Consider the following 11,130-nt stretch of genomic DNA (forward strand, 5'->3'; position numbering starts at 1 on the left):
AAAATTTTATTCAATGGAATTGTTGTTTAAAAATTTTTTTTAACCAAATTTCTATTAAACCAAATTTTTATCTAAATTTCTAATGCAACTGAATTTTTATTTAGTAAAATTATTATTAAACAGAATTTCTATTTTAAAAACTTTCTATTTAACCAAATTTTTAGTCCATTTTAATTCTGATTCAACGGAATTTTCATTAAGCAAAATTTCTATTTTACAAAATTTCGATTATATCAAATATCCAGAATTTAAGTAAAACAAAATTTCATTTAACCGAATTTCTATTTAACAAAATTTTTAGTATAATTTTCCTTTATCGAAATTAAGAAGAATTTTTTAATCGAATTTTCTTTTAACTAAATTTCTATTTAACTGAATTTCTACGTTACAGAATTTTTATTAAGCAGAATTATTATTTAGCACAATTTCTATTTAAAAAAATTTCCATTTAACCGAATTTTTGTTTCATTAAATTTATATTTAATTTTTCTTGATAACAGAATTTTTATAAAACAAAATTTTTATTTAGCAGAATTTATTTTTTATTAAGCACAATTTCTATTTAATATAATTTCCATTTAATCGAATTTCCAGTGAATTGAATTTTGATTTAAATAGATTTTATGTCAAATTTCCATTAAGCAGAATTTTTATTATCCCACAATTTTTTGATAAAAAATATTTCTATTTGATTGAATCTTTTAAGAAGATGAATGTAACATAACCTCAAAAATGATTTTAAAATATATATTTTTAACGTAAACTAAAATATAATATAATAAAAATTAATTACAATAAATTTTGGAAAATAAACAATAACTTATTTTATTCCTTGAAACATTCTTTAAAATCGAAATTTTTCCAATGTTAAAAATAGTTTCTTTAAAAAATAATTTAATAAAAACTAAAAACAATTTGATGTTTAATAATTTTTTTAAAGAAAATAATTTTAATTTAGGCTTCAGAAAAAAAAATCGTGAAAAACTTACGATTGTAGAGAATATTTCAAAATAAACTACTATTTATAAAAATTAGATAAAAATTGCAATTTGTTCTGGGGCTTAAAAAATTCGTAAATTTTTATACTTTCGAATGCCAAGTGGCGTTTTTTGGAATTTTAAATGGCGACTCCAATATGGCGCATAAATGGCAATAAGTTCGGAAATTTAAAAATAAATTCCTGAATTAAAAGTCCGATAGAATTCCATTTAATCTAAAACACCTCATACAACAGTTTTTATGATCGCTGAATGCAAATCTGATGTTAGTTTTCCAAAATTCAAAATGGTGGGCAAAATTTTTAAAATCGATCCAAATGTCTTGAAACCCTTTTCTCGGGGCGGTTTTTCTGGACGCTGATTACGAATTTTAAGTTGTTTAATCAAATTTTTATTTAAACCAACTTGTTTTGAAATAAATTACTATAACTTGAATTTGTTTTACTTGTTTTAGTTAAATCTTTCGCTATTCTAGTGAAACTTTTCGCTGTTTCAGGAAAATATTTTTTTCCGTGTGTTTATTGTTTTTTTGATTCGCAATCAGCGGCCAAAGAACTCACGATAAAATAGTTTCAAGCAATTTCGATCGATTTTAAAAATTTTTTTGTCCGACATTTTGAATCCGCCATTTTTAATTTTGGAAAACTAACATCAGATTTGCATTCAGCGACCATAAAAACTGTTGTATGAGGGGTTTTAAATTAAATGGAATTCTTTCGGTCTTTTAACCATTTTTTATTTTGAGGTTAAGTTACAGTTAATTTTTTTTTTAAATAAAATAAAATACCTTTATATGTAGTTAAAATTAAATTTAAAAAAAAATGAAAAATTGCCATCAGATGAAAAAAATAATAATCCTCATATTTTCTATATACTTATAGAATATGCTTCTTTTTTTCGATATATTATATTATTAGAAGATTATTTGAATAACAGTGATAATCGACTTCACTTGGATCATAGAAAACTTTCATTAGGTGTGTTGGGTGCAACATCAATGGCTTCAACACAATGATTATCGCCACGATGAACTCCAATTTCATCACCTGATCTAATATATTTATTTTCAGGATCACCATATTGACTATGATAAAATTCTTCCCTCATCATAAGATCAAGTTTGCTACATCGAAAAAATAAAATTTCTTTAAAGGGCCTACGAAAATCCCTATTCAATGTTGCATAAATAATTGGATTCAAAAGACTATTACAATAGCCAAGCCAAAGAAATATACTCGATACAAACATTGGTATTGATTGTGGATCTTTGATAAATGGTTTGACTAATGCAAGAAAAAAAAATGGTAACCAACAAATAATAAAGGCGCTCATTATAATACCAAGTGTTCTGCTTGCCTTTCTTTCTTTAGCCAATTGTTTAAGTTTCTTTTGATGCGGTGAATTTGTTACGCTAATTGTACTGTTTTGATGATTACGATTATTCATTGATTTTCCAGCTGACAATGGAGTTGTTGTTGTTGATGATGTTGCTAATTTTTCACTTTTTTGCAACATCGGACACTGGGATTCGTTACTTTTTCTTGGACCACCAGTGAAACATTTCACCTCGTGTCCGCTACACTGTAACAAAAATATTGAAAATATTTGTTAAAAACAATTTTTTTTTTAAAACCTTTTTTCTTGTAAAATTTCTATTTGGGATTTGTAATTTTTTGATTAAAATTATGGATGTTATGATTTTTTTTTAAAAAGTTAACACGTTTAAGAACAAATAAAAATAAAGGGATGCTTAAAAATTCCCCACATTAGGCTGCTTCCACAATAGTTAAACGATTTTTTAGGAGGAGACGATGCGCGCGCATCTATTGCCAACTGTCGAGAAAAATTTATTTTACGTGTTCCACTGTTCCTATAATTTCAGCTTGTAAATATTGTTGAAATTATAAAAAAAAATTTGTTTTGTTATTGAAAATAAAAATTTTATATCTTCTTAGGTAGAATGTTTCTTTTTTTTAAATATAAGTTCACCTAAAATAAATTTTTTGTCGACAGTTGGCAATCAACATAATTTTTAGGTTATAAAAATGAAAACATGTTTTTGACAGCAAGAATGGTAATGGCCAACTTAAATAATAGCCTTAAATTTCAAAAGATATATGAAATAAATTATTATTTCTAAAAGTACGAATTTCCAAAAAAATCAAAATTCTAAAAGTATGAATTACCAAAAATTCAAATTGCTAAAATTCTGAATTCTAAGAAGATTGAATTTTTCAAAGTTAGAATTACTAAAAGAACGGATTTTTAAAAATCCAAATTATTCATAAATCAAATTTAAAAAATTTTTAAACGATTTTAAATTATCGAATTTAAAAAATTTGAATTATCAAAAATTCAAATTTTTAAAAGTCCGAATTATTTGTTTATTTTTGATAAATAAATATTCGAAAATTTTTAATTAGACATCACAAAAATTTCGACAGATCTACTGTGGAAAATTTTCATACACAGTAAATTGTGAGGTATTATTTTACAAACAAATGTGAATTAAAATAAAAGGCAACGCTTTAATCCATCGAAGATTATAATAATTCATAAGATTAAAATTTCAAACTTTCAAAAATTTAGACTCGAAATACTAAAATACTTGACTATTATTAAATAAATATTTATTTGTATCAAATAATTATTATTTGAATCAATTAAATAGTATTTGAATCAATAATTTCTGTATTTATCCCTGGCGGATTGTATGATGCGAATGCTCCACGAAATTGGCGGAGCACTTGTAGAACACGAGGTTGAGATTGAAATTTTGTCTCAAATATATAAAAAAAATAATGAAATATATAGTTAAATGATTAAAACAATAAGATTTATGATTTTTATGATAATTATTGTCAAATAGTTATAAAAATTTAATGTTTTAATTGACAATAATTAAACAATAATTTTGATAAAACAATTATTTTTTTCATGAATATTTCCTTTCAAAATGAATATTTTTTTCGCCATATATTTAAAAAAATTTTATTTTTTTAACAATATTTTAAATAGAAAAAATTAATCATTTCAAGCAATAACTTCATTACAAATTTTTTTTCATTACTATCCAATCTTTAGTTACAGGATGGGACTAAATATTTTTAATTTAAAAAATGTAATTTTTTCTCCATTTTTAATTTTTAACGCCACGAATAAAAATCTTTTTTAATAGAGCAGTTTAAATCTTAATTTGTCAAAAAATCTATATTGCCGAGCGATTATTTCGCAAATACTATAATACTTCTTAATTGGTCCAGCGGATGCTGAGCTACACTATTTTGGAAAAATTTTCGAAAAATTAAATTTGCGAGATAACTGCTCCGGAATACCACCAATAAAATAGGGAAAAAGTTTCGAACAAAAAATGTATGGCGCACTTTTTGATTGGTCCAGCGGATGCTGATCTACACTCAAAAATAATTTGGAAAAATTTTCAAAAAATTAAATTCGCTAGATAATCGTTCGGGAATACCGCCATAGTGATTAGAAGAAAGTTCTGAACAAAAAATGTATGGCCCACTTTTTGATTGGTCCAGCGGATGCTGAGCTACACTAGAAAACAAATTTGGAAAAATTTTCAAAAAATTAAATTCGCTAGATAATCGTTTGGAAATACCGCCAAAGTCTTTAGCAAAAACTAGCGAATAAAAAATGTATGGCGCACTTTTTGATTGGTCCATCGGATGCTGAGCTACACAAGAAAACAAATTTGTAAAAAATTTAGAAAAATTAAATTCGCGAGATTATCGTTCGGGAATACCGCCAATAAAATACGGAAAAAGTTTTGAACAAAAAATGTATGGCGCACTTTTTGATTGGTCCAGCGGATGCTGAGCTACACTTAAATAAAGTTCAGAAAAAATTTTGAAAAATTAGATTTCCAAGATTATCGTTCGGGAATACCGCCAAAGTCTTAAGAAAAAAGTAGCGAACAAAAAATTTATAGCGCACTATTTGCCTGGTCCAGCGGATGCTGAGCTACACTCAAAAATAATTTGGAAAAATATTCAAAAAATTAAATTCGCTAGATAATCGTTCGGGTATACCGCCATAGTGATTAGAAGAAAGTTCTGAACAAAAAATGTATGGCGCACTTTTTGATTGGTCCAGCGGATGCTGAGCTACACTCAAAAATAATTTGGAAAAATTTTCAAAAAATTAAATTCGCTAGATAATCGTTTGGAAATACCGCCAAAGTCTTTAGCAAAAACTAGCGAATAAAAAATGTATGGCGCACTTTTTGATTGGTCCAGCGGATGCTGAGCTACACTAGAAAACAAATTTGGAAAAATTTTAAAAATTTAAATTTGCAAGATAATGTCTCGGAATTAATGCCAAAAAAATTGAGCAAAAAGTCTTGAACATAAAATGTATGGGGCACTTTTTGACTGGTCCAGCGGATGCTGAGCTACACTCAAAAAATCTTGGAAAAAATTTTCGAAAAATAAAATTTGCGAGATAATCGTTCAGGAATACCACCAAAGTCTTTAGCAAAAAGTAGCGAACAAAAAATGTATGGCGCACTTTTAGATTGGTACAGCGGATACTGAGCTACACTAGCAAACAAATTTGGAAAATTTACCAAAAATTAAATTCGCGAGATAATGTCTCGGAATTAATGCCAAAAAATTGAGCAACAAGTCTCGAACAAAAAATATATGGGGCACTTTTTGATTGGTCCAGCAGATGCTCAGCTACACTCAAATATAATTTGGAAAAATTTTTTAAAAAATTAAATTCGCTAGATAATCGTTTGGAAATACCGCCAAAGTCTTTAGCAAAAAGTAGCGAATAAAAAATGTATGGCGCACTTTTTGATTGGTCCAGCGGATGCTGAGCTACACTAGAAAACAAATTTGGAAAAATTTTAAAAATTTAAATTTGCAAGATAATCGTTCCGGAATACCGCCAAAAAAATAGTCAAAAAGTTTAGAACCGAAAATATATGGCGCACTTTTTGATTGGTACAGCGGATGCTGAGCTACACTCAAAAAGATTTTGGAAAAATTAAATTTGCGAGATAACAGCTCCGGAATACCGCCAATAAAATAGGGAAAAAGTTTCTAACAGAAAATGTATGGCGCACTTTTTGATTGGTCCAGCGGATGCTGAGCTACACTCAAAATAATGTTGTAAAAATTTTCGAAAAATTAAATTTGTTAGATAATCGATCCGGAATAAGACCACAAAAATAAGGAAAAAGTCTCGAACAAGAAATGTATGGGGCACTTTTTGATTGGTCCAGCGGATGCTGAGCTATACTCAAAAAATTGTGGGAAAAATTTACGGAAAATAAAATTTGCGAGATATTGTCTCGGGAATATTGCCAAAAAATTGAGCAAAAAGTCTCGAACAAGAAATGTATAGCGCACTTTTTGATTGATTCAGCGGATGCTGAGCTATAGTCAAAAAAATTTTGGCATAATTTTCGAGATAATTGCTCCGGAATACCACCAATGTTATTACAAGAAAGTTCTGAACAAAAAATTTTTTAATCATTTTTCTGATTGGTCCAAGGGATGCTGAGCTACACTCAAAAATATTTTGTAAAAATTTTCAAAAAATTAAATTTTTGAGATAATTGCTTCGGAATACCAGCAAAGTCATTAGAAGAAAGTTTTGAACAAAAAATATATGGCGTACTTTTTGATTCTCTAAATAAAGAGTGGACATAAATGAAATCAATATTTTTTATTAAAATATTAACTTGTTTGATAAAGTAATACACTTTTTTGACCAATATTTCAGTTTAACAAATAAAAGATTTGCTTTTGATAAAAAAAATTACTGGAAAATTTAAAGAAAGGAAAAAAAGAGTGCTGCCACTTACCTTCTAAAAAGCGCGGCTATATTGATTTTATCGAAAAATGTTTATTAATAAACTGTAATACATTGAAATTAATAAAAATATTAAACTTTTATAACTACTTAACAATAATCATCATAAAAAGCATAAATCTTATTGTTTTAATCATTTAACTATATATTTCATTATTTTTTTATATATATTTGAGACAAAATTTCAATCTCAACCTCGTGTTCTACGAATGCTCCGTTAATTTCGTGGAGCATTCGCATCATACTATCCGCTAAGGTTGAAATAAATACCATTTAATTGATTCAATTTAAATAATTCAAATCAAAATTATTTGGTTCAAGTAAATATTTATTTGATAATAGTCAAGTAATTGAGTATTTGAATATGGTACATAGTTAGAAAAAATATTTTAAATTATTTCACAATACATTCAAATATGTTTGTGAACAATACTAAAAATATTACAATTTTTTAAATAGACAAAATTATTTTTTATTTTTTTGAATTAACACGAAAATGTACGTTTTATTTAGACCTAGCTATCTCAAATTTCTATAATTTTAGTATACAGTAATAAAAGAGATATTTTCATTCAGACATAGAATTTTAAATGCTTGTTTGTTAAGTATTAGCAGTAAAAATGCAGTTATGTTGAATCGTTTAAAACACTCGGAGTTTTAGTATCCAGTAGTAAAAGATGGCATTTTAGTGAGATAAACTTTTGGGAATTATTGTAATTTTTTTAACAGTAGTAAATGTCAATTTTAGTCAAGGGAGAAAAATAATAATACAATTTTAACAATTATTATTATTATTATCATTATTATTAAATTAATAAATTTTTTAATATAAGTATAGTAATTTTTATTAATTACAAAATTTTTATTAACGTATTAATTAGTGATTAATTACCAAAGCAATAGTTGAAAAAAACGTTCAATTATTAGACACAATTTTATTACTCATTTTTTTTTAAATTTCTTTTTATAGGTAATAGACTTATTATTATTATTATGACAATTTGTATTCGAAAGATATTTCTGCTTCGATTAACAGTAAGAGCAATTCTGTTTCTGCTAGACGTAACTTTGTATATATAAATTTTCAAACAGATATATAGAAACTAATACTAACAAATTTATGCTTGTAGAAACTAAAATACGTGTGTGTAGAGCTTAATCCTGGTCAGTGCAAGATTAAATTGTCACAATGCATCATGTTCATTTCTATGGGAATTGTCAGAAACTTTGTGGTCAACTGATATCAAATTGAAAAGTGTGAAAAATTTTCTTTTCAATTTTATTTAACAAACAAAAATTATTTATTATTTTAAGTGTAAAATTAAGTGTAAATTAAAGTTTCAAATTAAGTATCAAATTAAGCGTCAAATTAATTGTAAAATTAAGTGTAACTTTAAATTTAAAATTAAATGTTTTATCACGGCATTTTGTTGGGTACAAATAACCTAAAATAATATAAATTATTAGAAATTTAGTAAATAAACGACACCACAGAGGGAATCCAGCCATAATTGGCTGTAAAATGTTAAATTTTTATAAATTTTAATAATTTTTTATAAATTACATAATACTTTTAAATATTGTAAATTTTGTATCTTTCTAGAAGAAATTAAAAATATTGAAAAAGTAAACAATCATATTTATAAATTAATTTTTTTATAAGTAAAAAAATCTATAATTAAAACTCTTAAAAAACTTTTTTAAAACATAATTTGATCAAACATCTTAATTATATTTTATTTTAAGTAAAATTGTTATTAACAAATTGCCATGTTCTGTTACGTGACAATAACCACACTTAGCACAAATCACAAATTTTTAAATTTATTTATCGATATTCATTTTTCTGTTGTACTTACGTATTACATAATTAACTTTCGAAATAATTAGTTTAAATTTCCAGGAGTGTAAAACAAATAATGCAATAAGTGTACCATTCACAAAGGAAAAAATATAAATATTATTATTAAGAAGATAAGATTGACTAAATAAATTTTTAACATTGAAAATTTAACACTCCAGTTTTCTCCGTGCAAAGTCGTCAGATTAATAGTCAATCTATAATAAAATAAATATCGATTCTGATTTGTCCTTTTGTTTTGTAATGAAAAACTCTCGCGAGGCATAGAGGATTCTCGACTGATTAAAAAGACATTAAGGACATCACTATCTTTAATTGAAATTAGAAGTCATCAAATGCTTCCTGGTTTATATATTTGGATGTGAGATCCGAATATTCAAGAACACCAGGAAGACGAAAATGTTGTTTAGTTGACGATCTGTTAAATATTACTGGCAGCCATTTTCCTATGGACATCTCACATCAATCAATTCAACATTAGATAGCTCAGGGATCTATGTTACCGACGGCGGCGCATCGATTGTGGATATTGTATTGAATATTAATTAATCTAAATGACGCCGAGAAGAGAGGTCGCTGATTACCGACGCTTTTGAGTTTGACTCGTCGGACATTTTACTCTCATTCTCATCCTGGTGTTCGTCGAGTTAGTGTCATTCTCTTTTGGTGAAATATTTCAAAATTTAAAATGTAAAATTAATAATTGTTGTATGAGGCGATGATCGTCGTTGTCATCATTCAAATGGCCGGCGAGTCCCAAAATAATTATTATGAGTCGTTTTTCCTTCCAAATCGATCTCATTAGTATTAATATCATAATTAATAAAATTAAAAATATAAATTTTGTCTTTCGGCCTTTTGCCAATTTTGATCTTTTCTAAATTCCATTATTGCTGTAAAGTAATAATAGAATTCCTGAGCTGGGTTTTTCCTATGTAAAATTATAAACATTTACTTGAGTTATTTAACTATTTTCTGGTTTAGTTATTTTCCATAAAATAACTTGGCGTCTGGCAATATTAAAATAAAATGAGTAGAAATCACGTCTTTTGAGTGGAAATATAATAATAAATTTAAAAAAATATGAATAATCTCAAAATCTATATTATAATGTAAATTTCATGTGTAAAATTAAGTGCATAATTGTACGTAAAATTAAATGTAAAATTAAATGTAAATTTAAGAGAAAATTGAAGAATATTATAGAAAATTTTTCACAAACAATTTAATAACAGTTACCAATTCTCTTGAAAAAAATAAAAAATCGTAAAAATTTCTCCGCTCAATAGACGAATAAAAACTCTCATATAATTCGTTTTAGTGAAGCTTTAAGTAACTCACTTTAATCAAATGCCCTATAAAAAGACTTCTTCCTATACTTTAAAGAGTGAAATTTTCCACTCGGCAGATTTTTAGAGTAGGTAAATTTAAATTGTACTTTAAGAAATGGCGAAAATCGACCTAAATCTTAATTACGAGGATGGAAATCCTTTGGGAGGGATATAAAAAATATATAGATTAAAAAATAGAAGAAAAAATATTATATGCGAGAAAAAATGCGCCGAATAAAACTAGAGCACATATGGTTTTTAAAGCTGCAGAGAAAGAAAAAAAAATGCGAATGCAAAATGTGTTCAAATTAAGAATTTCAGGAATTTTCACATCACATTTACATTATATACTTTTTACTCGACATATTTAGAAAATCATTTCTTCCAAGACTTCCAAATCACCAAAACGTGATAAGTTTTTTAATAAAATTTTTATTATTCTTTTTTCTTTTACAGTTAAAATTTTTTTCCAATTAATAAAAGGAAACCGACAAAAAAAAAATCGAGTATTATATTTTATTAAAATTTATCTTATATAAATATTTGACCTGCAATTTTTTTCGATGAATACATTTTTTTGAAATATATTATTTTTATAAAAAAAAAATTAATTGTAACCTGGCGATTTTTTAAATATTTTATTTCATAAAATTTTTTTTTTATTTTTCTAATATTCAATATTTGTATTTTTACATGAAAAAAAGCACTCAATATGACACGTTTTAAATTAAATATTTAGAATATATTTTTTTTGTGATTTGCGTTGATTTTTCTGAAATTTGCATTGCATGCACTTAATTTCTACGAAACGTATATATATGAGCGATTTTGAGTTCTGAATTTTAAAAAATCTGGGTTATTTTTAGAAATTTAGCGAAATTTGAATGATGAAATTTTAAAAATGAAAAAAAAATTTAAGATTTGAGAAGGAAAAAAAATTCAGATAACAGAAGTTCGAATAAAATGTTCTACGGTTCGGATAATCGAGGTTCCACTGTAGCTTAAAAATATGTGTACCATTTTTTTCTGTACACGAAAAAAAAATATTTATCCGAATTTAAAAGGTCATAGGTAAATATTACGTGAAATACTCCAT

The 11,130-nt window shown here is 25.9% G+C and overlaps 1 protein-coding gene across 1 annotated transcript; it reads right to left on the reverse strand.

Annotated features, from left to right (window-relative positions):
• Positions 1–972: 972 nt before the first annotated feature.
• LOC127283549 (5-hydroxytryptamine receptor 1-like) lies at positions 973–8,827 on the reverse strand. Its single transcript, XM_051308504.1, has 2 exons — positions 8,702–8,827; positions 973–2,579 (listed from the first exon to the last, which is right to left on the reverse strand). Exon 2 carries the CDS (start codon positions 2,511–2,513, stop codon positions 1,956–1,958), a length of 558 nt encoding a protein of 185 aa, XP_051164461.1. The 5' UTR covers positions 2,514–2,579; positions 8,702–8,827; the 3' UTR covers positions 973–1,955.
• Positions 8,828–11,130: the final 2,303 nt, after the last annotated feature.

Source organism: Leptopilina boulardi, unplaced genomic scaffold (genome assembly GCF_019393585.1).
Source record: "Leptopilina boulardi isolate dan_hultmark-lab unplaced genomic scaffold, ZJU_Lbou_2.1 LbouV2_310, whole genome shotgun sequence".
In the NCBI taxonomy this organism is placed as follows: domain Eukaryota; kingdom Metazoa; phylum Arthropoda; class Insecta; order Hymenoptera; family Figitidae; genus Leptopilina; species Leptopilina boulardi.